The sequence below is a fragment of the Malus domestica genome, chromosome 07, assembly GCF_042453785.1.
Source record: "Malus domestica chromosome 07, GDT2T_hap1".
Lineage (NCBI taxonomy): Eukaryota > Viridiplantae > Streptophyta > Magnoliopsida > Rosales > Rosaceae > Malus > Malus domestica.
In genome coordinates, this window is record NC_091667.1 from 10,475,722 (window position 1) to 10,502,583 (window position 26,862).

A 26,862-nucleotide genomic window follows, 5' to 3' on the forward strand; every position below is an offset into this window, starting at 1 on the left:
CTCTTCGAAGAAACCCATAGCTTCCGGATTTTACTATTCTTTAGAGTCTAACTTAGACATTGGAGGGGTTTTTGTTCACACCACACCATTAATCAGTATGACAAGGTTTTACTTATCAATTCTCTCATTTGTCACAGGAACACCGTAACTATTTGACCCTCGTGTAAAATTCGTTCCTCATAGTATTTGGATATTAAAATTAGACTGTGTGGTTGAGCAATAAGCAATCAAATAAATGAGGGCGATCAAAATAAAAATATTTGCGAAGCTTTGTAACCTAAATAGGTGTAAAGAATATTTGAGCATTAGTGGTACCACTTAAGTTGATTTAGTGTGAGTGTGATTGTGAAGGACAATTATTTCAGCATCATTATGTAAAATCACCAATCTTAACATCTTAGTGACTGTGTAGACACCAATTATTTGGTACTAGAGTTTAGATATGTCTTTCATTCTGATGGCGAACGAGCATCAACATGATTAAAGCCGCTGTTACTGTGACGTAATCCTGATGGACTTTCACAAATCTAAATCCAATCATTCATTTGGCAATTAGTATTACGATTTAATGATATTATTCTTCACTTGTAAGTGAGAGATTTTAAATTTGATTATCGTCAAAAGTAAATTTGAACCACATAAATAATTGGTATTTCTCTTCACTCTTGTAAGGGAGAGGGTTGATTATCCCGTTTGAGAGAAAAAAAATAAAAAATCCAATCATCCATCTTTTGTAATCAAAAGGTTGTCACCACTGGCAAGCACTAGTCAATATCATTTGGTTTAACACTCACTGCAACGCATGATTACTCATCACATCCAAAGAGCATCGCAATATGTATTTATTTTGTATTTATATATGTTAAAATGTGATATATCAACCTTGTTCCTCAGTTATATTATAACCACTGTTCGAAAAGTCCATGCCTAGCGCCGAGCAGTTGGTCACCATCCCGATTAATGCTTAGATGTATAAAAATTAATAAAGGACGTCTAAGCCTGTTGAGGCGTCCTCCTAGACGTCTAGCCCGTCCAGGGCTGCCTAAGCACTCGCCTAGGTTGCGACTCACTTAGACAGAAAATAGATTACTTTCATTTTGTATTTTATTTTTTTTTCAATAAATTGTAAGAGACTTATTGAATGCTTAAATGAACACACATTATATGCTTGTTCCTCATGTTTTTCCTCATATTCCAATACTTTATAATATATATGTCATTCTATTTTGTAGTTTATGATGCTGAAATTATATATATTTTAAGTATAAATACACTTATTTACACGAAATATATAGATCTACTTAAATTAGCCTAGGCGCTAGGTCCCAGTCCGCCGTCTAACTAGCACTTAGCGTTTTTAGAACCTTAATTATAACAAATAAAGTAATGATAAATTTTTAAGCTTAATATTGTCATCATAAAAATATCTCGATGATATTAGGAGTTGAATCTTCTACATATAAAATATATATTATTTTGTTATATTTTTGACACGAATTTATTCTCTAACAAGCAATACTTGACGTGACATAGTTCCAAATATAGGTAAAAATTTATCTAAAATGAGAGAGAAGGGATTTTATGTCTTTAGTTTTGTCTCACACCGCAGTGTTTAGCTAGTCGTTAATTATTTGTTTAGAGGAAGTAATAGGAGCTCAATGATTAGAGACTCGTGGGTCATTTTTTAACATAAAGCTTGCCAGTTGGCATTATGCAAGACATGACAATTTTCTGTATTTTCTTGAATACAGGCCAATGGCCAAATGAAGTGTGGCAAATAATGAAGGGGGAGATAATAATGAATACCATGAACAAGATAACCACTAATGCACTGGGTTTTAAATTTCATTTAAGTCTAATGGAAGCATTGGGGCCCTTTTAGGGTTCCCCACTAAATTCATTTACACCCTAATTCTATATACATACATATACACACACACACACACACCTAACTATTTCTTTAGTTACTTGGTATTGTCACCTAGTTTCGGTACCCTACATGGTTGTCTACATTCTTTGGACTCCACATTAATTCATTTCATTTTCTTAATTATATCAACATCAAGCCACCTAACGTTACCGTCTAATATTATTTTTCTTCACTTGTAAGTTAGAGGTTATAAGTTTGATCAACTCTGATAAATAGGAAATTCAATACTCATTATTTTGCTAGTTCGTTGTATGACTTGTCCCAAATCTCTGATCCCTTAGTATAAACACACCGTTGTATTGAAAATATTTGGGCAGATCACTTCTAATGGAATCTTGAAGTGTTTGCTACATACACTCACATGGTTTAACTAGTTATGATTTGTTTTTCCGGGTAATAACTATGCATAATTTTTGGTTCAACAAATATTTGTTGTTTAGTGGCATGCATATATAAAAATGAAGAGAAATAGAGATTGTCCCTCTTCAACTTGACACTACTTGAACCCCCACGAATCCTTCACTTCAGTTTCATTAGATAATTTTGTAGAATCATATTTTTCTTCTTCAAGTTTTTCATAGTAGATCTAAGATTTGAAGATGAGAGAATAAGAGTCGAACTTTTATTATGAATAACAAAAATATTTTATTACTAATTCTATGCATTGCTTCTAATTTTGCATATTATTTTATAAGCATAAAATTCAAGAAATATCACTGTATCCTTGACATTTGAATATTAAGTGACCCTATAAATTTAGCTAAAAATGGTCGTGGTAGTTTCTAAGATTTGAAGACAAAAGAACAAGAGTTGAACTTTTATTGTGAGTAATAATTAATAATATATTATTATTAATTTTATGCGTTGCTCGTAATTTTTCTTATTATTTTACACGCATAATTTAGGAAATCACTCTATTCTTGACATTGGCACATTAGGCGACCCCTAAGCTCAGCTAAAAATGGTAGTGGGTAGTTTCTAATTAGCTAAAAAATATTTCCACAATGATCCTAATACACAATACTTACATAAATGAAGACAATAAAGGAAGTGAATTGTTATTAGCACTCCAAAAATCTCATTCTACACTCCTCACAAGTGTATTTTTCTTTCTAATTATAAAAAGTTTGGACTGTAAAATAAGATTTTTAGAATGCCAATAATAATTTCCTAAAAGAAAAGTAATTATAAAGACATCATTAGTACATCAAGTACTTCATTCTCCAAGTACCTCTCCGAGAGAGAGAGAAATTGAAAAATGAAAGAAAAAGAAAAAAGAAAAAAAGAAAAAGAAAGAAGGGCAGTATAAACCTTTGAAAGTGGGTAGCTTTTAAAAGTCATTTAACATAAAATTGCTTAAAATCTAGGAAGGTGGTTAACTTTATGGTCTTCTTCTCTGTGAACCCCATGAAACCCTCTCACTAAAGAAAACTTAGGATTGGATCCCCTTGCGTATAGAATTAAAGGAAAGATCCTATTCTATTAGTGAAAAGTAACAGGCAATCATGATAGTCCTTTTATTACTAATGTAGTGTTTACTGACCGAGTTTTAAATTAGATTGGATAATAAGACGGATATATAATTACTTTTATAGTTTCAGAATAACAATCATGCAAATAGAAATCTAACACAGTTTATTCTGCTCATATAGTACATTGGGGGAAAGATTATGCACTTTTCTCTTTTCCAATGCCAGTTATAAGCAAACTAACAAATATTGTTTTACGGCTTATTCTCTAAATTGCCTTCTGAAACTGTAATTTAGTCTCGATTTACATTTTTGAAATTGGTTTTGTCTTACTTTACCTTCTGAAACGACCATTTTTAACTCTTTTGGTCTAAGGTAACGCTAAATTCAAGAGCATTTTGAGCATTTAACTTCTTACACCTTTTTGTCTTGCCTCCATCATTCCTTTCAGTTCAAGCAACTGATCTTCTTGGTAAAACAAATTGGAGTCATGAAAGAAGAGAACGAAATTTGACGATTTATTATGTTTGAATTTGACATTTTTTCACTGAATGGGGTGGAGTGAGACTAAATGAATTGCTTATGACAGTTTTAGAAGGTAAAATGAGACAAAACCAGTTTCTGGAGATAAATTGAAACTAAATGACAGTTTCATGGGCAATTCAATTAGTAAGGTTTTTTTTTTTAACAAATGAATGCATCCACGCTGTTATTTATGTTTGGACAATGTAGTGATCGAAAGTGATCAATTTTGAAACTTAATTATTTATTTTTGACCAAATAAATTAAAAAAAAAAAAGAGAAAAAAATGCAGTCCTTAATCTGTACTAGCTAACTAATACTCCCACAAGAATGGCTCCTCTAGCCTGAATCCAGTGTCAGCTGCACACAAATGCCAAGTTGAGGAAGAATAATAGCGAAAATTATCGCTTCCATCTTTCCCATCTATGACAAGATCTGGTAGGTCAAACAATTGCTCCTCATCATAATTTGTTGAAGCAGAAGCACAAGTGCTACTTGATTCTTGAGCATTGGACAAAGTTGAATTTGCTGACATGGGCAGCTTGACCTCTGCTTCGTTAGTTTCTGCTTCACAAATAAGCTGCTTTTCCTCAGAAGCAGAAGCAGCTGCTGCTTCTGATGCTGCCTTGGCAGCTGCAGCTTGGATGTCCTTTGGAGACTTGGAGTCTGGCTGGGGAAGTGCTTGGGCCAGTTCAGGGAAATTGAGATAAGCAGAAGCACCTTTGATGGCCAGAGCTGCCACATCATGAGCTCTAGCTGCCATTTCAGCTGTTTGGTATGTCCCTAACCATATTCTTGATTTCTTCCTCGGCTCGCGGATTTCCGACACCCATTTTCCCCAACTGCGCATTCGTACACCACAGAAAGTCGGGTGCTTGCCATTACTGTGATCACTAGTAGTCCTCTGCCTCTTCTTTTTGTTGCCTTGCTCTTTCTCATTGTTTGGCTCTTGCCCTTTTTTTGATGTACAATTCTCTGATAGAGAAACTTTTGTGCTTTTATGATCCGCCAATGAATTGGAATTCATTATCGTGGAGGAGGAGGAGGAGGAGGTGGTAGTGGTGGTGGAGGAGGTGGAGGGGAGGAGGTTTTCTTGAGCATCACTCTCTATGTTGGTTTGGTTTGCCATGATAGGGGGTCTAACTAGCTCCAAAGTTTCAGAGTAACAAATGTGAGTGGTGCATAAAAACATGGAGGTGTTGGGCTTTTATGATTCTCTATAAAAAACAAAAAATTGAAATTAAAATATAAAGGAAAAGAAAAAAAAAAGAATATGTATGAAGAAGCATGGTGGTGTCCAATGGCATGAGAGAGAGAGAGAGAGAGAGAGAGCATGTGGGTAATAGATTAGTAGTGTATGCTTTGAGAGCATATGGGGAGTGTACGCTTTGAGACCATCTTTGCATCCGCAATTTGCTTTTCTTTTATTTAAGATATATAAATTTGTTTTTTTTTATCTTCCCATCTTATCCTTGCTTGGTCTATCTTTTCCTCTTTTTCACTTTTTTCATGTTAAATATATATTTGCTTTGGTCACAAAATTTGGTCTTTCTTTTTATCCTTATTCTCTTTTTTTTTTTCACCTTAAATAAATAAATATTTTTGGTGACTAAGCATATTCATTTTTCATGTGGAGAACATAAAAAATTATTTGAGATTTTGGTAGGCCTCACTGAGGTCTCAATAATTCTCTCACTAGAGATTTGTTTAGTTTGTCCAATTGATTTGAAAGGAAACTACCTATATATTTCAGGTTTTTTTTTTTTTTTTCTCTAGGAGTTAGGGTGTGTATCTTAACATGGTAGTTAGTAGAGTACATCTTGTACCAATGTCCAAAAATATAAAGTAATTTTTAAACACTTTCTTTTGTCTTTTTCCACGTTCTTATTTAGTTATGGCATTTAGTTTAAAGAAACTAAAAGAAAATCAAGAAACAGAAAAAGAATAAAAGTTACGAAAATAGGACAAAAATGTATGAGTATTCTAATTTTGTTCTTTCATGTCATATATACAAGGCATTTAAGAGAAGGGATCTCCTAAAATGAGGATTAGTTGTGGGGCCCACACTATCGCACCTCGACTTGAAATGTCCACTTGGAATCCGAATCAAGTTGTGCTGGCTAACACAACTCGATGCGGAGTTCAAGTGGACATTCCAGGTCGGGATGTGTCACACATCACATTGAACTTCAACGATCCGAATCGTCTATTTTTCAAGTTGGACCTCATAAATCATCCTTGCAAAACATTAGCCAAATCGGAAATATTTGAGACATCTAATTGAGTTCAAAGAAACTGACGAACACTTTGTTTTATAAGAAAAAAATGAAATTTTATTGTGATAATCAAATAGACAAATGGTTTCGGATTAGATTGAATTTTTGCAAAAATGATCTATGAATCGAGACGTACAAAATAGACGTTCAGATCGTTAAAATTCGACGTAGAGTGAGCCCTACAACTAATCCTAATTTTTATCCAAAAATAGGGATCCCGTTAGATAAAGGGCCTGATCACATACGTATCCTACCTTCAACGTGGTCCAATTATATCTCCATATTGCTCTGGCCTCTGCTACAACCTTGTTTGATATATTGTACCAAAGATTCTTAGCATAGTAGCCATATTTCAATTGGTCTATTAATTCAATTTTAACTAATATTATGTTTGATAGTCATTAATTTAATTTTAAAATTAAATGAAAGGACCAATTGAAATATGGCTACCATGCTAAGAATCTTTTGGTATACAAGACAGCATAAGCAAATGATGAAGTGTCAAAAACCCATAAAGTAGTCACACAAAGATCTGATCTTAGGAATGAAGACAATATATGCAGCCCATATACACATGAATATTATTCAAATACTAGGAGACTACCACCTCATGCATTTTCTCCATAACAAATTGTGCTAATCACTTTCTTAATTAGTTTTGTATAATCCTTGATTAATTAATAAGGAAAACTAACGAAAATGGCTTGAAAACTTTGAGTTTTAATGATAAGGACAAAATAAAGGGTAAAGTGAATAGTACCAAGATTGACTTTTTAGTGTAAAAATGTGGTTTTTCGTTAAAGTGAACAGTACCGGGTGCTTTTCGTTAAAGTTCCCTAATTAATATGCTGTATTTGCTATCAACATATCTCTTAATCACCATATGTTGATCAAGTTTCATGATTTTTAGGGATCTGATGAATTAATTTATCCTTATATTTCCTCAAGAAAATTATTTTTTCACGTAGTTAACTTTTTACTTCGAATTTTTGCATTCGAAATTCAAGGCTATCATGTTACTTTGAATTTTGTTTTTGTTTTTTTTTTAGTACATCGATATTTTTTACATTAAGAGGAGGGGAGTTCGGTTAAGCCACATAATGGGCAGCCTAATTTGGTATTATTCAATCTAAAACATACAAGAGACACTGACTCATATCATGTTACTTTAAATTTTGTTAACTCATATCTCGGGCACTTTAGATACTATTTATTTATAATTAATAAGCAATTGTCATGTTATGTGCTACACCAGTTAATGTTACGTTAAGTTAACTAGTAACTACCATATATATGTTCTCATGTTCAGATTTCACTTATATTTGGGCGTACTCTAAGAATCATTTATTTACAACTAATAAGCAAGTGTTATGTTATGAGCTACATCATTTAAAAATTGGTTAATAATTGGTGCTGTATTCGACATGGGTAATGCTAAGGAGAAGAAATTTTTAGACTAAATTTGCAAAGTAAATGATGTATCACCAATAAGAAATAAACACGTTAATTAACACTTAAATAATAACTCAACCATCAACTTCCACGTCGTTTAGTTCATAAAATTTAGTCTACAAATTTAGTCTTCCTAGCATTACCCATTCGACATATACTAGGAATTGCACCATCGTGTATTGCCAGTATGAAGAATTTCACATATTGGTTGTGTTTTGACAGCATTGAGAGAGTAATTTAGCTCTAAGTTGTTGGCTTTGTTTGTGGTCTAATCACCAACTCATAAATTAAATTAAGAAATTTTGGATTAATACTGCAATTGTTTTTCCTAAAACAGGACAACCCCCACCTAAGAAACCTATTCAAAATTAGTAATACTAAGAGAATCAAATTTTTAGACTAAATTTACAAATCATGTAATGTGTCATAAATAGAAATAAATACATTCATCAATACTTAAGTAATAATTCAATTATCAACAACCATACTATATAATTTTCATAGCCTCCCCGCGATCAAAACAAAATTCGGGTAATGCGGGGGGTGACTATGAAAATTATATTTTGTAAATTATATAGTATGGTTGTTGATAATTGAATTATTACTTAAGTATTAATCAACATATTTATTTTCTATTTATAACCAAGGTATAAAATATCGATGAAAATATTGGGATATTATCGATATCGATAAAAATTGAATAAAAACCACGGAAATTGTAAGAAAAACTTGGAAATTTTTATTGAAACTTTGCAGGATATTTATTTAGTCAATTATCTATTAGTTTATCACAAAAAATTGGAAGGAAATGTATTGTATGATAGATATAACTAATTTAAGTTGATTATATAACGAGCTGACAAACATTGTGAGAGTAGAAAATATGTAGTAATTAATGAAAGAAATTTAAACACACCATAATCATTTATATATAATGAATTAGTACAATATTTTACACTTTATACATTGCATGGTAAGATATATGAGTGTCTTAGCAAGGTCTAAAATATCGATGATATCGGAAATATCGGTAGTCAAAAAACACGAAAATTTCGATGGAAATATCGGGATATTATGGATATTTTAGACTATTATAACACATTACATGATTTGTAAATTTAGTCTAAAAATTTAATTCTTGTTATAAATATGTCAAAGTTAGAGAGATAACATTTTTAATAAATGATGGAGCAAAGCAGGTGTAAAATGTCACACTGAAATTATAGCACTAGGGGATGACAAATAAAAGATGGAGGAAGAGATTTTTTTATTTCTGTATATTCTCTCTGTATGTACATCGATGGCAGTAGGAGTGCTCTATTTATAGAGCAACTCCATATGAATGTCTTCATAATAGTATCCCCATAGAGCTTCAGCTGAGAGGTAATTCTGAACAACGCATAATTGTATTCTGCCACTGACTTGAAATCCTAGATCCTTAGGTGAGTCCATTCATAGCGAGCTCTTGGAAGAATCACCGTTGTCTGGTGATTGTATCTGCTTCTCAATGCATTCCAAAGAGTTAACAGATCTTCAACCGTTAAGTACTCGCTCTTTAGTGCCTCATCAAGATGACGACGAATAAAAATCATAGCATTCGCCTGCTCTTAAGAGGATGAGATGCTCCATTCCCTTATGGTATCTCCAAGATTCCCTGCTTCCAGATGGATCTTGGTATCTGTCACAGCCCGTCCCGGAGATACATTTGACGGGAATGTGAAATGACGGATTTACCCTTAGCGGTTATTAAGGTACGTGTGTGTGATATGTTTGAACATTTCATGGTTCCTAAGTTTTTGGAAAATTAATTAAATTGGATTAAAGGTTGATTTAAAATTTGGTATGTATTTTTGTGTGGTTAAGGAATTAAGGGCGTGTTTGTTTGACCTTCTTAGGGGGGACTGGACTAGACTACACTAATTGGTATTGTAGTCTGATGTTTGGTAGGGGTAAGGATTACGTTTAATGGGATTAGATCCGACTTGCACGGATTAAACCCTTCGCTAGCAGTTCTTAGCGAACCACCCCAAAAACGTCCGGATTCGTAAGACCTCCTCCCTCACGTCGTCCTCCTCATCCTCATCTCTACGTCCTGCTCGCCGTCAGCTGCATCCTGGTCGCCCTCATCTGCATCCTGCTCCTCATCTGTTCCTCTCGTCGTCCGCTCCCTCGTCTTCACGTAACAGATCTGCTCCGAGAGTTCTCCAAGGACAGCATTCGCCTCGTCAAGCGCTGCCACAAGCCCGATCGCAAAGGTAATTCAGCATTCGGGTCGGATCTGTGTTTTCTCACAAGTTATATTCTTTGATATGCATGTGTAATTGATGAGATTTGATGGTTGATTGTCGTGTAGAATTCTCCAAGGTCGCGCTCCGGACAGCGATCGGGTTCGTCGTGATGGGTTTCGTCGGGTTCTTCGTCAAGCTGATCTTCATCCCCATCAACAATATCATCGTTGGATCTGTTTAGGTATTTATTGGATCTAATCAAATCCATTGATTGAAAATTATTGATGGAAATTGTGGAGATTTGATTGGTTTGCTTGATCGATGTATGATTTGATTAGGTTGTTTATTAGTTGGAATTCGGATTAATTTGATTTTGGTAATTGTTGTTTGTTCAATTTTATAAACGAATCAAAAGTTTCGATGAGGAATGTAGTGGTTGAGTTGCATATGTATACACACACACAGACGTTTGGTTTTTCTTCTATGCCAATATAGTTGAAATGGTTCTTTAATGTTGAGATTTTTATCAACTTTATGTTTAGATGTGTGCATTGCTCTTGGTTTTGAGTGTTTCATTCGGATTACGTTAATGGTTTGGAACGGATAGTCTGCATCGTGATATTTGGTAGAAATGGATGTGGTGAATCTGGTGATATGATCTAAATAGGGAGATCTTCTTGAGGCACGATTGATTAGTTTGAGTTCTGGTTTTACTCTGTTGCTCTATTATTCTGCTTTATGTGTCTTAGGAAATTGATACCGAATCAAGGACGTTTAACAGAATATTGATTCATAAAATTGGTCCAAAGATCTTGTATCTTGAATTTATTCGATTCGTATGTAATAATATAAGATTACGGTGTCATTTGTGTACTGTGTGTGCAAGGTGTATACAATGTGTGTTTGTGTACTGTGTATGCAGTGTGTATGTATGCAGGGTGTATGCATGGTGTATGCAGTGTGTGTATGTATGTATGCACTGTGTGTGTATTGCAGGGTGTGTGTGTAGTGTATGCAGTGTGTGTGTGTAGTGTATGTAGTGTGTGTGTGTGTGTGTGTGTAGTGTATGTAGTGTGTGTATGTATGTACTGTGTTTGCAGTGTGTATGTATGCAGTGTGTGTGTGTAGTGTATGTAGTGTGTGTGTAGTGTATGCAGTGTATGTAGTGTGTGTATGTATGTACTGTGTTTGCAGTGTGTATGTATGCAGGGTGTATGCAGTGTGTGTGTACTTACAGGGTGTGTGTGTAGTGTATGCAGTGTGTGTGTGCAGTGTATGTAGTGTGTGTGTGTAGTGTACTGTGTTTGCAGTGTGTATGTATGCAGTGTGTGTGTAGTGTATGTAGTGTGTGTGTAGTGTATGAAGTGTATGTAGTGTGTGTAGTGTACTGTGTTTGCAGTGTGTATGTATGCAGTGTGTGTGTGTAGTGTATGTAGTGAGTGTGAGTGAGTGTGAGTGTGAGTGTGTGTGCAGTGTGTGTGTGTGCAGTGTGTAAGCAGTGTGTGTGTGTGTGCAGTGTGTGTGTGAATAAGTGTGTATGCAGTGTGTGTGTGTGTAGTGTATGCAGTGTATGTAGTGTGTGTAGTGTACTGTGTTTGCAGTGTGTATGTATGCAGTGTGTGTGTGTAGTGTATGTAGTGAGTGTGAGTGAGTGTGAGTGTGAGTGTGTGTGCAGTGTGTGTGTGTGCAGTGTGTAAGCAGTGTGTGTGTGTGCAGTGTGTGTGTGAATGAGTGTGTGTGCAGTGTGTGTGTACTGTGTGTGCAAGGTGTATGCAGTGTGTGTGTTTGTGTACTGTGTATGCAGTGTGTATGTATGCAGGGTGTATGCAGGGTGTGTATGTATGTATGCACTGTGTGTGTACTTGCAGGGTGTGTGTGTAGTGTATGCAATGTGTGTGTGTAGTGTATGTAGTGTGTGTGTGTTTGTGTACTGTGTGTGCAAGGTGTATACAGTGTGTGTGTTTGTGTACTGTGTATGCAGTGTGTATGTATGCAGGGTGTATGCAGGGTGTATGCAGTGTGTGTATGTATGTATGCAGGGTGTATGCAGGGTGTATGTAGTGTGTGTATGTATGTATTGTGTTTGCAGTGTGTATGTATGTAGTGTGTATACAATGTGAATGTTTTGTATTGTGTGGGGTTGATGCTGAATTGCAATTTGTTGTGGTTGTTGGTTGCAGAGAAGAGGAGCATAAACGGAAGGCTAAGGCTAAGGCTACTGCATTACAGGTGTCCTTTAATTTCCCTTTTCACATGCAATGCCTAGCAATGATAGCAATCCTCATACTAGTGTTCTTAGACACATGTTTATAGATGTATAAGAGTAGAACATTTTGAATATGATGCCTCGGGTTAATGAAAACTTTTTTTTTTTCAACGCCACCTGTATATTTGTTGCCTCGGGTTAATGAAAAGTTTTTTTTTTCAACGCCACCTGTATATTTGTTGCCTCGGGTTAATGAAAACTTTTTTTTTTCAACGCCACCTGTATATTTGTTGCCTTGGGTTAATGATTTTTTTTTTCAACACCACCTGTATATTTGTTGCCTCGGGTTAATGAAAAGTTTTTTTTTTTCAACGCCACCTGTATATTTGTTGCCTCGGGTTAAAGAAAACTTTTTTTTTTTCAACGCCACCTGTATATTTGTTGCCTTGGGTTAATGATTTTTTTTTTTTCAACGCCACCTGTATATTTGTTGCCTCGGGTTAATGAAAAGTTTTTTTTTTTCAACGCCACCTGTATATTTGTTGCCTCGGGTTAATGAAAAGTTTTTTTTTTCAACGCCACCTGTATATTTGTTGCCTCGGGTTAAAGAAAACTTTTTTTTTTCAACGCCACCTGTATATTTGTTGCCTTGGGTTAATGATTTTTTTTTTCAACGCCACCTGTATATTTGTTGCCTCGGGTTAATGAAAAGTTTTTTTTTTTCAACGCCACCTGTATATTTGTTGCCTCGGGTTAATGATTTTTTTTTTTTCAACGCCACCTGTATATTTGTTGCCTCGGTATATTTGTTGCCTCGGGTTAATGAAAACTTTTATTTTTTTCAACGCCACCTGTATATTTGTTGCCTTGGGTTAATGATTTTTTTTTTTTTCAACGCCACCTGTATATTTGTTGCCTCGGGTTAATGAAAAGTTTTTTTTTTTCAACGCCACCTGTATATTTGTTGCCTCGGGTTAATGAAATTTTTTTTTTCAACGCCACCTGTATATTTGTTGCCTCGGGTTAATGAAATTTTTTTTTTTCAACGCCACCTGTATATTTGTTGCCTCGGGTTAATGATAACTTTTTTTTTTCAACGCCATATGTATATTTGTTGCCTCGGGTTAATGATTTAGTTAATTTGTTTATTGTTTTTTTGTTTTGTTTGGATAGATATGGATCGAAGGAAGCTTTTATTGATCTTATTGTTAGAGATGTCTTATTTGGAGACAATTTGTATTTGTACGATTCTTGTGGTGATGATGCTACGTGGCAAACAGAGACATGTTGAACGACCCACATTGACTAACCGTTCACTTATTAGACGAGAGATTAGTTTGTGTTATCTGAATGGTATAATAGGGAATACTGATACTGAATGTGTTAACGAATTGAGAATGGATAGAAGGACTTTTGGCATATTATGCGACTTACTTCGTCAAGATGAGAGGGTAAAAACTGATGGTTTGGTGTATGTAGAGGAACAAGTGTGTATGACTTTACAAATATTAGCACATCATACTAAGAATCGTAGTGTTGGCGGTAGATTTTATAGGTCGGGAGAGACTATAAGTAGGTATTTCAATAGCGTATTGCAAGGAATTTTGCGATTACAAGGTATCCTACTAAAAGTCCCCCAGCCTGTGCCTATTGATTCTACAGATGCTAGGTGGCGATGTTTTAAGGTATGATGAGAAATTTTTTTCATTTTCCCTAAGCTTTAACTCTTCATTCCCTTTGTATAAATTAACAAAAAGTTTATTATTTTTGGTTTTTAAGAATTGCTTGGGAGCATTGGATGGAACACACATTGATGTGCATGTACCTGAAATTGACAAACCAAGATATCGAACAAGAAAGGGTCGAGTCGCAACTAATGTGTTAGGTGTGTGTTCAGGAGATATGCAGTTCATATATGTGTTTCCGGGGTGGGAGGTTCCGCATCAGACTCTAGAGTGCTACATGATGCGATTAGTAGGCCTAATGGTTTTAAGGTACCAGCGGGTAAGACTATTACTTAGTCTCAACTTTGTAAGTTAGGTTTAGTTCTGTTTGTCAACTACAAAACACTAATAAGGTTTGTTTTTTTTTTTCATTAGGTTGTTATTACCTTGTAGATGGTGGTTATACAAATGGTGAAGGATTCCTTGCACCCTATAGAGGAATACCTTATCATTTATCTGAATGGGAGGGACGAACACCTTCTAATAAGGAAGAATATTTTAACATGAAGCATTCTAAGGCAAGGAATGTAATTGAACGCTGTTTTGGCTTGCTAAAAGGAAGGTGGTCGATACTAAGGAGTCCATCTTTCTATCCGATAAGGACACAAGGTCGAATAATTACCGCTTGTTGCCTACTACACAATCTTATTAGGCAAGAGATGTCAGTAGATCCAATGGAGAATTTGCCAATAATAGAAGATGGACAAAATACAGAAGAAGGTGAATATGTTGGTAGTGTTCAAACATCGGACCAGTGGACTGCAATGAGGAATGATATGGCTCAGGAAATGTATAATGAGTGGAGAGCAATTAGGAACCAGCAACCGAACTAGCTATATGTTTTAATGATAACATTTTATTTTAGTATTCCTTTTTATCATGCATTTGTTAGATATTAGCACAATGATTGGATGGTATGCAAATTAATTGGATATTATGCAAGTTGATTGGATATTATGCAAGTTGATTGGATATTATGCAAATTGATTATTTGTATGGTATTTTCCTTCATTAAAATATTTTTTGTTTAGGTATGGATAACGATAATATTTTGAATGCTACTCAAGAGCCAAAAGGAAGAAGGCGTAAATGGGAAGCATTTGAGGAAGAAGTATTACTAGGAGTTCTTGAGGATTTTGTTGCTCGGAAGCAACGGTGTGACACCGGTGCTTTCAAACAAGGTACTTTGGTTGAAATAGCAAAAGCTGTCAATGTTTTATGTCCTCATTCAAATATAAAGGCAAATCCACATATTGAGTCCAAGTTGAAGAAATGGAAAAAAACATATAGTATGGTCGTTGACATGATAAACACAAGTGGATTTGCATGGAATGATGTCAAAAAGTGCGTTGAAGTTGACAGTGATGACGCATGGCAAACTTATGTGCAGGTTCATATCCTATTTTATTTATGCATTAGTTATATTCTTGCTGCTATATTTGTTACGCATGCTAAATTTTAGTTTTGCTATGTTGATATAATCTTAGAGAAATAAAGAAGCCGATGGATGGAGAAGCAAACATTTTCCACTGTTTGATAGATTTGCATATATATTTGGAAAAGATCGGGCTACGGGTAATGTAGCCGAAACCCCTGCTCAAATGGTGGAGGAACAAAGTCATGATCATGTTGGTGAAAGTGATATTGGAGGTGAAAATTTTGTTTCTTCAATGAACCAACAAAGCCAACAAAGCACCCCATCTGAAAATAGCCAAAGAAAGAGGAAAAGAGCTGTGGGAAGTTCAAGTGATGGAACCGAGGCACTTATCAGTGGACTGAAAGATTTTTATGTTGAAAGTGGGAAGAGGATGCAAATGGTAACTGAAGCTTTAGTTCAAGGTACTGCAGATCATACTGACATAGCTAATGAACTTGAAGCAATGGGTCTCTCTCCTATGGATCAAATTGATGCATTGTCTCTTATTTTGGATAAACCAAAAAATGTGGGAGTGTTCAGGGCAATCAAACCGGAACTCAAGAAAGTGTTCGTCCAAAGGCTTTTAAGCGACAACGCAAGCGGATGAGGATTTTGGCTAATGTTAACATGGATGTATTTTATTAACGTTAACATGGATGTATTTTATTAATCATACAATCTTATGTTATGACTTATAACTTAGCTTTGCACTAGTATTTTGGCTTATGTTAACTAGCCATTTTGTAAATTATGGAGATCTATTTTGGCTAATGTTAACTAATGTTAACTAGGATTTTCTAAATTATGGAGATCTTATGTACTTGTATTTGTTGAAGTTGCATGTATTGGCCACTATTATGGCGCGTTTACTAATCCGTAATCAAATTGAGAGGAATCGAATTGAGGAGGAATTTGATTGAGGAGGAATTGAAATGAGGTGGAATCAGAATCAGATTCTTGTTGAAATTGTTTACTAAAACTGTCTGGAATCGGAATACAATTCCATAAAGCTGTTTACTAATTCAGCAGAATCGGAATATAAACCAGTATGATTACTAAAATGCCCTTGTCCCAAATCAAATATTTTATATACTTTTTTTTAATAAAATTTGATATAGTATATAATAGTAACAAACTGATTTTACATTGAGTAACAAACTGATTCTGCATGAAGTAACAAATTGATTCTGCATTGAGTAACAAACTGATTCTGCATGAAGTAACAAACTGATTATGCATTGAGTAACAAAATGATTCTGCATGTATTTAGGAGTTACTTTAGATCGATTGAATTTACTCTAGGTCGACTGATAAATAGAATGGGTCGACTGATAAATAGAATGGGTCGATAAATAGAATGGGTCGACTGATAAATAGAATGGGTCGACTGATAAAGGCAACAGTCAGCCCTTTTACACAGAATTAGTTCAATACATAAGCCGACTGAAGTAATTGGGTCGATTGATAAATAGAATGGGTCGACTGATAAATAGAATGGGTCGACTGATAAAGGCAACAGTCAGCCCTTTTACACAGAATTAGTTCAATACATAAGCCGACTGAAGTAATTGGGTCGACTGATAAATAGAATGGGTCGACTGATAAATAGAATGAGTCGACTGATAAAGGCAACAGTCAGCCCTTTTACACAGAATTAGTTCAATACATAAGCCGACTGAAGTAATTGGGTCGACTGATAAATAGAATGGGTCGACTGATAAAGGCAACAGTCAGCCCTTTTACACAGAATTAGTTCAATACATAAGCCGACTGAAGTAATTGGGTCGACTGATAAATAGAATGGGTCGACTGATAAATAGAATGGGTCGACTGATAAAGGCAACAGTCAGCCCTTTTACACAGAATTAGTTCAATACATAATCCGACTGAAGTAATTGGGTCGACTGATAAATAGAATGGGTCGACTGATAAATAGAATGGGTCGACTGATAAAGGCAACAGTCAGCCCTTTTACACAGAATTAGTTCAATACATAAGCCGACTGAAGTAATTGGGTCGACTGATAAATAGAATGGGTCGATTGATAAAGGCAACAGTCAGCCCTTTTACACAGAATTAGTTCAATACATAAGCCGACTGAAGTAATTGGGTCGACTGATAAATAGAATGGGTCGATTGATAAAGGCAACAGTCAGCCCTTTTACACAGAATTAGTTCAATACATAAGCCGACTGAAGTAATTGGGTCGACTGATAAATAGAATGGGTCGACTGATAAATAGAATGGGTCGACTAATAAAGGCAACAGTCAGCCCTTTTACACATAATCAGTTTAAGTAAAGCATTAACTTTAACATTTCCATCCTAAATTTTTTTTCTGGACTTTTACACTACGACCCCTTGTGGTAAGATTCCTGGCTCCGCCACTGGTTGTGCATAATGTGAATGAGCATAGAATTATGCTTAATGAGCAAGAAGGACATGGAAAGAAATTGTTAGGAGCATTTTCAGTCTTAACTCTTCAAGAATATATTTTGCTACATAATGTCAAGGAGTAGAAGAAATTTTGTTTTACCATTTCAAATCAAAAAACTTGATTCCCCTTGAACTAAAGTGATCTTCAAGAGGTGGATTTTGTATAATAGTAAATAAATGAAGAAAAAAATATTAGTAACAAACAAAGAGTAGGAAATAACTTCATTAAAGTTAATATTTTACATTAAAGTACATCTATCTAACCACCATAACCAACCTAAGCAAACTTGTCATACCCTGCGTATGCATCATATTATCAAATATTCATAACCTGCCTACACATCAGATTGTCAACAAAATATTCTTAACCTGCCTAAACATCATAATATCAACAAAAAGTAGTTCTTCACCATTATGGTGTCATCTAATAAGTCATTAGATTTACAAAACATTCACAATTTTCCCTGATATGTCATTATGGCAGTAAGCACGTCATAGCAAAAAACTAGCATTCACATTATTTGGACCATCACTTAGATGTCGTTATGCATCCAAGTCTGCAACAAAGTAGTCACATATGCACTCTTCCTTTCATCAGACATGTTGAAAAACACCCTCAAAAGGTCATGTTCTTTGGCCAAGAAGTTAGTGACTTTAAATAAATCCATGGGAGACAAAAACTCCATTTTGGTCAACTCACTGTCAAGTTTTTGTTGCATTTCGGTCAGATTTATATCGGTTGACAGTGCATGAACTAGACCATCAATCTTAGGTCCCACATCGGCTATAGCTTTAGCCATAATATAGAATTGCTTGGCCATTTCATCCGCTACTCTTGTCCTTTTGCGACTAATGTTTGATGTGTTACTTTCTGCATTCCTTTGTTGTTGGGTATTTGGTACTGAGAAAGAAGTATCAAAGTCATTTCCACTTTCATCCTCACCTTCATGTTGATTGACATTGGCATCTTCAAGTCTAACTTCTTCTTCATCGTCATCAGCGTTACCAGCATTTGCACCCATACCACGATCTTTTGCATAAATCTCTCCCAAACTGTGGTAGTGCGGAAAAGGCTTATCGTACAATCCACTTGCATCCTTTTTACCCTACAAAAAAAAAACACAAAACACAAGGCGTGTAATACAATATATTAATTCTTGGTCTATTACAAGATGAAGAGGGCAGCGTAAAGAGGAAGAAGTGAAAAATCGATCTTTGAAGAAAGGACAAGAGGCAGAACAATTAATAATGGACAGGGCAGGATGTTTTGACGTGTGCTAGCTATGGAAAACAAAAAAACAATGTTAAGTTTTTCCTTTTTTCAGAGGGATGATGGGTGAACCTTTCCGAAAAGATATACATATATATATATATATACTCTTTTATGTTGCCACACAAGCTGGCAGATCAACAGATCATCTATAAGTTTGTCATAACTCTTTTTTCTTTACAGTATGAAAGAGCTGGTATTTAAAAAGCTATGTCTTTCATACAAGTCTCAGTTTTTGTTTATGTGCACTGTAATCCTTCTAATATCTAGCTTCAAGTGGTTTCTGAGTGTATGGTGATGGTGTCAGTAAAGAACTTGGAATTACCTCCCATGGAGGTTTTTCTTTTTCTATGTATGTTGTTAGTGCATTATCCTGATTCGTAATTAAGAAGATGATGATATTAACTCTGAGATTTTGAACTCAGTGTAATTAATCAAGGAAATGAGATTCTAAAAACAAAACACAATCAGATAAAACAAAAAATACAATCCGATATACGCAAACCTTCGTAGCCTCGTCATACGCACTTTTCTCACAAGCCAACATCATTTTCTCTTCATTCCACTCAAACCCACTGAGAGCTAGCAATTCAGTTAAGGCAAAATATTTCTTCTGTTGGGTGATAGAGTTTAAATCAAGCTACATTTGCAAATTAAACCCAATTCTATTAGCAGGTAATAGAAACAAAACAATTGTCAATTTTTTTTAAGATTCATAATATACATGGCAAAAATATGCTCCAATTAACCCATATCATGAGATTTGTAGCATTACTCTATTACACAATGGCAAAAATTTGTAGTCCTAGTCTAAGCAAACACAAATCTGGTGAACAGTACTGTTTTTCTTATCCTGCTTCTTAGTCCGAGACTGCACCAAACGCTTCACTAAGTTAGTCCAGCTTAGTCCAGTCTAAGCCAGTCCAGCTTAGTCCCGGCAGCTAGTCCAGTCCGAGACAGTCCGGCGCAACAAACGCACCCTAAAAGACTTGGAATTTTGGTGGGTTTTGTTGGACCACACAACACACGCACGGGTCAACCTCAACCCTTTCCTTCTCCCGTGCTGCCTCTCTCCTCCCTCACGGCTTTCTCTCACTCTTTCACTCTCGACTTGTACGGACACACTCACCACCAAGCCTACAAGCACGGATCGAAGGTTGTGAAGGTACCATCGTGCTCGTGAGGACTATACGAACTCAACCACACCCATTTCAGGTAAGAAATCTTTCGATTTCACGTCGAAATCCCAAGCACCGATTTTGGCACTGTTCATGAACTTTTTGTTGGTTGATTTTTAGGACAATCCAAGCTCATAGTGAGCTTAGTGAGGTCCCAAGGAAGCTTGGAGTGCTTCGTTGGAAGGATTTGGACGTCGGGATCACGAGGGTTAAGTTTGGCCGGTTTTGCTTGGATTTTTCCGGTGAGATTTAGTTGTTTTTGAAGCTTAAAAGTAGTATATTGTGATTCTACATGTTGAGGGCTTTAAATTGATATATTATACGAAGAAAATGGTTGAGAAACGAAGGAGAACAAGGCATTTGAAAAATGCCCAGAATCCGGCCACCGGAGAAAAACCAGTCCGGCGAACTCGCGAGGAAGAAGGTGCGCGTGGGCGCGCGTGGACCCGTGCCTTCCTTGGCGCGTGGGGGCGAGTTCCACAGTAACAAAATTATTTTAAAAATTTGTCGACGTCCGTGACGTCGAGTAGGTCAATGTGGTATATTCATATACCCAAATTGAGCACCGTATGAGAAAGTTATTACGATTATTGGTTAGGTGCTTTAAATAACGTTTTATAGTTTTCGCATTTAGGTGAAAATGTGAATTGACGATCCGACCGTTGGATCGTCACCAAACTTTGATACGTTGTAATACGTAATATTTGAGGATTATTAGAACTTACGGATTGGGAATCCGAGTTACGGATCTTCCGGAATTGGAGTTGTAAGTTCATAAAATAAAATGTTAACCGTCACTTAGTTTTGGAAATTGACGGAGATCCGACCGTTGGATGGTAATGAAATTTCAGGATGTTGTCCTAGAGATATATTGTGGACTCTGGAAGTTATGGATTTAAAATCTGAGTTGCAGATCTTTCGGATCAATCTACGTAGTGACGTATTTTATAAAAGTTATATTCTATCGATATGATTTCTGAGGTTGGATTTGATTATTGTTCTAGGCGGCGATCGTCATGACGCCTTGATGAGTTGTGCTAGGGAGTTGTAGGGCGAACTCCAAGTGAGTGGGCAGTTTTGTTTTCGTATTACCTATATACTATTGAGTTTTCCCAGAAATTGAATTTAAATGAAAGCATGATTTAAAATGCCATGGATAGATTTATATGAAAAGTATGATTTGAAATGCCATGCATAGAAGTATATGAAAAGCATGAATTGATATATGATGCATATATATATGTGAATTGGTGCTGTGGACGCACAGGTAAGTATCAGGTGAGTTTTATATTATTCATGTGCATTGTTGATGTGTATATTGTGGATAGCTCATAACCTGCAATCATGGTGTTAGTGCTTATATTATTCACCACACCGCACGCTCGTCTTGGATCCAAGTAGGTGGATGTCGTACAGACCAAGTGAGGGTTCCGACATGCTAGTCGTATAGATTACTAGATGTGATTCCGACTAGTGGGTGACCTTAGATTATGTGCACAGATGATTGATGAGAGAAGCACTAGAGCGTATTATTACACCATCCATGTCGTACAGACTACTTCAGGTAGTTCCGACTTATCTGCAGTGTAGTGCCGTACAGGTCATCGAGGTGACTCCGGTTGGATTGGATGTTGAGCTATGGAATTAACCGTACAGGACCAACTGCAGGGTCTCCGGTTAATTCAACTTTTCACCTGTTACATTGATGCATCATTTATTTTGTTTTCGAAATTAAAACATGGCATACTTTCGGGTTTTAAAGAAAAATTGATGATTCGAGATTTATGAAAAGTATTATGTTATTATACTATTTTCTGGGAAAAGTATACAGGTTTTACAGTGAGGGGTTAGAATTATTTTTGGCGAAATGTTTTTGAAAAGCTTAGTTTTACTGACCCACTCAATTTTGTTTTTCGCCCCTCCAGGTTCTTGATAGCAGAGTTTTGGTGGCTACGAGGAATCCAACGGTATTCTGACAGAAATCACAAAAGTAGGACTCACCCTCGAGGGTTTCCATTTTAATAATTGTATTTTAAAAGCTTCCGAACTGTGTAAATGGTTACGTCACTCTCATGTGACGGCCAGCATGCCCTCCTTCGGGACGGGGTGTGTCAGTATCTAGTACCCAGGTAAGGTAATTCTTCCTGGTAATGTCCAAGGCAGCATAATCAAGCTTCGCCAAGTTCACCATTCTCTTTTCTGAAAGAAAATGAGATGTGTAAGAACTTACAATAATATGTATTCCTGGAGGAATATAGTGTTAGAATTTCTGGTTCTTACAAATTTTTCATTTTGATATTTAGGCCAAAATGATAAGTACTCGAAACTTTTGGCTCGAGATTTTCAGGGTGAATGAGGAGGGCGATTGTACCGGGAAATAATGTAACATAGAATGGGCAATTATTCCGCACCACTCAAGTAGCAGGAAAATTTAAATACGCATAGCAGTGTGGGTGATTATACCGCACCACCTAAAATTGTAATGAAATTAAACTGCATACCAATTAAATATGCAGGGTAGGGCGGGCGATTATACCGCTCTACCTAAAATTTGCAGTAAAATTAAATATGCAGTCCAAGATAGGCGATGATACCGCACCATCTTGGATTGCAGTAAGATTAAATTTGCAGATCAAGATGGGCGATTGTACCTCACCATCTTGGATTGCAGTAAAATCAACATAATTGTCAACAATTCTCTTAGTATTACTAATTTTGGAAAGGTTTCTTAGGTGGGGGTTGTCCTGTTTACCATCTTTGAATGTATTGGTAATTTGGTATGGTCCATGCCATGAACTAAACACAACAGTAAAATCATATTCTGAGAGGTGGGATGTGTTCAGACGTTGGTCAAATGACAGGGAGATGGAGTGGGCTTCAAGGAATTTAAATTTACATAAGAGAAAAATAAATTCTCTCTTAGTTACTTAGTATATATAGCAATAAAATTGACCGATCCATGGCTTGTGGTGCACGTGGCACAAGTACATTGTCATCCAAACGATTTTTGTAATTGAGGAATGCTATGTGTCAGAAAAAAAAAATGCTAACGCGTAAGTTTTTCTTCATTTAGTATTGTATTATTAACACGAGTTGTAACGGTAATTATATTGTTCTTCTTGCAGGGGCATTGAAACTTTTAAGAATAGTACCTGGCTACTTAAGGATGAGTAAGAATTTCTACTCAAAACTCTTTGTAATCAACTCACAAAACTTCGTACTTATAATCAAAACAGTCATATTATAAAACACTTTGTAAAGATCATTTCTAAAAAAAATTATGTCGTTTTGTCAATCAACTGTAGCAAATACTAAATAGATAGTTGGTTTGTGTAGTCAAACCAATTGTAATATTTTAAACCGTCTATCTATTTGTTTTGACTAAACGACTTTAGTTTTTTATGATATTTTAACAGATATTGTCTTTATAGAATAATATGTTGGGGCTCGATTGATAAGTACGAAATTTTCTAAACCAATCATGAACAATTTTGAATAAGAATTTCTTCTAATCTATTAGTAACCAAGTATGTTCAACTTTTATTGAGAGGTTAGGTTTCCGTCCTCACTAACAACAATGCATCGAAGATGCATGCGTCCAGCTTGAAACCACACAACAAAATGGGGACACTAGGTATGTGAACGTCATTATATCATAATAGATGTTGCATTGGGGTAAATGCCGCAAGCAACCGGACAACAATGAAGTTAACACATCTATCCTTGCATTGTTGCTACGAAAACAACAAAGAATATACACTGACTTAAGTTAATGAGCACCCATCACGGTTATGAAAAGTATAACTGAATCTAGAAAATCAGACGAAATATTTAAAATTTCCAAATTGAAAAGGAAACCGAAATTCGGAATCCTCCAGAGTTTATATTATTTCTTATTTGACAAGAAAAACTTCACAAGTTTTGAGTCTCGCTTATCTCTGATTGGAATTTGGCCGAATCGGAATATGTATACACGTACATCCATTGCATTGTGCACATATACTTAGGGATCATGTTCCCATACTTGAAGTTATTGTCACAAAGGTACGTGGATGGACCTCATGCATGTTATTATGCGACTAAATTGTCAAATTTTCATATTGTACAAAGAGTCTAACTTTCCATATTTTGGTTCAAGTCTGAAACTTGCATAACCCAGAAAGTGACTTCAAACTCAACTCTTATTGTTAAAAGGAAAAAGGGGGTTTGAATCATACGTTCAATAGGAGGTAGTACTTGTTAATTGTCCACGTCCACTCCAATTGATTGGTACGTGCATATTGTGTGTCGACACAAACCCTAGAAAAATTGCCACTATAAACGGCACTTTCAATAATGCAATCTAGCGAACCTCAATTTTTCATCTCAAACATTACCAAAAGTTTCATATTGGTTATTATCAATATTAAAATAAAAAAATTAATGGAGAAGTGATAATATATATTGATGATGAAAAGAATCATAGTCTAAAAGAAGAAAACTTAACCTGAATCGAAAAAATTTAACAAGTCACACTACATATTAGGGTTCGATCAGTAGTTGACGAAGCAACCTACTCCTAAATTATTTCAAGTCATTCTAGAGAAGGAAACCATGGCCTCAAATTCAATCACAAAAATAATAAAAATAAATAAATAAAACCCTAGTTTGGGTGGATACAGTCTCCACCCTCCAAAGTCATTCTAGTGTAAACAAGTAGTTTAATTTCATAGCATAAGTGACCTTTGCAGTGTACGATTTTGGATTGTTGCGGTGACTTGAGAGGTTTGCTAAACTAATGCTTTGGAATTGGGATCTAGCTCTATTTTAATTTATATTTATATCACGTGTTGAATACTAATTTGATTGTTGAATACAATTGGTGCAAACAATTTTTCAATTTTTCACATGTAAGTCCTCAAAGTATTGCACTTTAAAGAAAACTACTTCAGACTCGGTACACTATAAAGTTAAAAAAAAAAAAAAAAAAGCTCTATTAACTTTGCAATTGAAAATTAAGAATCAATTAGAGCACAACAAGTAGATTGTTAATGAGTTTTTTTTTCTTTTCTTTTTTTTGCTTTTTAATTAAAATGATAATTGAGATTTGCATAACTCCTCACTTTGATCCCTGAGATTTGAAATCAATAGAATTGGTCTATGAGTTTGTCCACAATAAATCATTTGGTCAGTTTGTGAAAAATATCCATAAAATAAGGATAAAATGATAAAAATACCCTCAATTTTTGTTAAACATTTTGGCCTATTGTTTATTATATTGAGGATAATTTTGTCATTTTGATCCTTATTTAACATAATTTTTCACCAAATGACCAAGATGATTGATGATGGACAATCTCAAGTACAACTTCTATTGATTTCAAATCTTAATGACCAAAGTGAGGAGTTAGACAAATTTTAGGAACCATTTTAGCTTGAGCTCTTAAAAGTGTTTTTTGTATATACAGCTGAACACTTGAAGTTGTTGAAGTGGTGTTTCTAGAATACAAATGTTAAGAGTGTTTTTTTTTTCTTTTTTCTTTTCTTCCTTCTCTAATTTACTAACAATGTTTTAGCTAATTCCCATTAAGGATCTTATTTAGACCCAACAATTCAGTTTCGGGACACAACATGCATTCCACCCACGTCTTATTTTAAAGAAATTACCATTATTCTCTCACGAGAACCAAGTTTAGTTGATGAAATTCCCTCACTTAAGTAAAATATACAACCTAACATCTCAATTCCTCTCTACACCCAACCAAACACATATGGGGCAACGTATGTCAAAGGAATTAGAGAAGAAAAATAAGATGTATTGTATGTCAATGTGGATGTGATTGTTTTGGAAAAATAGGGTCTTCTTGTTATATTAGTCGCTTATAAAATTCATAAATTATCATGCAAGTAAACATAAAAATTAGGGTAAAGTACAAAAAACTACCTCAACTATTGGTCTCACGACACTTTCATACCTCATATTTTTAAAATGACAATGTCATACCTCATCTTACGAATTTGTGCCAATGTCATACCTCCGTCAGTTTTTCTGTTAAGTGCTGACGTGGCCTGGCTTAAATAAATTAATTAAATATTTAAAAATTAATTAAATATTAAAAACTAAAAAATTAAAATCGTTTAATATTTTTTTACTTGGGGACCCACCCCCTTTCCCCCTCCCATCTTCCCCAAATCCGATCCACTCTCTTTATTCCCCATCCACCCCCTTTCTCCCTTCTCTCATCTGCAACCCCACCCACATTTCTCTCATCTGCAACTCTCACTCACCCTCCCTTCTCTTATCTTCATTGTCGACTCCATCCACCAACGACCATCACCTTCTTCCTCATTCTAACTGACGACATCGAAGTCGCCGATCTCCAGCACACCAACCTCGCCCCTCTTCGGGTACCCACTTCTTCCATTGATCTCCTCCCTTTCCTTACCAAACTACCCATATGGGTTCGAATACTTCTGTGAATCCTTGACAGCCTTGTCGCCCCACGATTACCAAGTAATCGACTTCGTTGTCGGGTTTGCAGAAGTTGAGGACCGCCTCTACCACCTCCTTTTGCTCCCGCAGCCCAGCACCATCTTCAAGCCCAGCAAAACGCAACAGCAATCCCGCGCCCACCACCGCTGCCGAGTCTTTTATGAATACAAATTGGGTTTTTTTTTTCTGGGAAAAATTGAATGGTTTTGCTTTGTTTGGTTGCTCAGAAAATGTGGGAGAAAGGAAATGAAATTGGTGGGTGCCTTGTTTTTTTTGCATGCTT

At 35.5% G+C, this 26,862-nt stretch overlaps 3 protein-coding genes and 2 long non-coding RNA genes across 5 annotated transcripts; 3 read left to right on the forward strand and 2 right to left on the reverse strand.

Annotated features, from left to right (window-relative positions):
• Positions 1 to 4,148: 4,148 nt before the first annotated feature.
• LOC103410100 (ethylene-responsive transcription factor ERF034-like) lies at positions 4,149 to 5,284 on the reverse strand. Its single transcript, XM_008348863.3, has one exon. The coding sequence runs from the start codon at positions 5,111 to 5,113 to the stop codon at positions 4,235 to 4,237; it is 879 nt and encodes a 292-aa protein (XP_008347085.2). The 5' UTR covers positions 5,114 to 5,284; the 3' UTR covers positions 4,149 to 4,234.
• A 4,486-nt stretch (positions 5,285 to 9,770) lies between these two features.
• Positions 9,771 to 10,120, forward strand: LOC139197360 (uncharacterized). Its single transcript, XR_011582700.1, has 2 exons — positions 9,771 to 9,904; positions 10,003 to 10,120. It is a non-coding gene; the product is annotated as an uncharacterized lncRNA (long non-coding RNA).
• A 4,754-nt stretch (positions 10,121 to 14,874) lies between these two features.
• On the forward strand, positions 14,875 to 16,026 carry LOC139197361 (uncharacterized). The gene is made up of 2 exons (XM_070824626.1): positions 14,875 to 15,197; positions 15,295 to 16,026. Exons 1-2 carry the CDS (start codon positions 15,099 to 15,101, stop codon positions 15,829 to 15,831), a joined length of 636 nt encoding a protein of 211 aa, XP_070680727.1. The 5' UTR covers positions 14,875 to 15,098; the 3' UTR covers positions 15,832 to 16,026.
• A 2,035-nt stretch (positions 16,027 to 18,061) lies between these two features.
• LOC114825839 (uncharacterized) lies at positions 18,062 to 19,563 on the reverse strand. Its single transcript, XM_029104862.2, has 2 exons — positions 19,435 to 19,563; positions 18,062 to 18,765 (listed from the first exon to the last, which is right to left on the reverse strand). Exons 1-2 carry the CDS (start codon positions 19,477 to 19,479, stop codon positions 18,193 to 18,195), a joined length of 618 nt encoding a protein of 205 aa, XP_028960695.1. The 5' UTR covers positions 19,480 to 19,563; the 3' UTR covers positions 18,062 to 18,192.
• A 412-nt stretch (positions 19,564 to 19,975) lies between these two features.
• LOC139197625 (uncharacterized) lies at positions 19,976 to 21,984 on the forward strand. The gene is made up of 3 exons (XR_011583192.1): positions 19,976 to 20,144; positions 20,228 to 20,349; positions 21,112 to 21,984. It is a non-coding gene; the product is annotated as an uncharacterized lncRNA (long non-coding RNA).
• The last annotated feature ends 4,878 nt before the right edge of the window (positions 21,985 to 26,862 follow it).

Excerpts from the sequence above, each read along its gene's own strand:
- LOC103410100 (XM_008348863.3), bottom strand. The coding sequence starts at position 5,113 with ATGTTTTTATGCACCACTCACATTTGTTACTCTGAAACTTTGGAGCTA.
- LOC139197361 (XM_070824626.1), top strand. The coding sequence starts at position 15,099 with ATGGTCGTTGACATGATAAACACAAGTGGATTTGCATGGAATGATGTC. Across the intron at positions 15,198-15,294 it reads CATGGCAAACTTATGTGCAG|AGAAATAAAGAAGCCGATGG; the intron begins GTTCATATCCTA and ends ATATAATCTTAG.
- LOC114825839 (XM_029104862.2), bottom strand. The coding sequence starts at position 19,479 with ATGATGTTGGCTTGTGAGAAAAGTGCGTATGACGAGGCTACGAAG. Across the intron at positions 18,766-19,434 it reads CGTATGACGAGGCTACGAAG|GGTAAAAAGGATGCAAGTGG; the intron begins GTTTGCGTATAT and ends TTTTTTTTGTAG.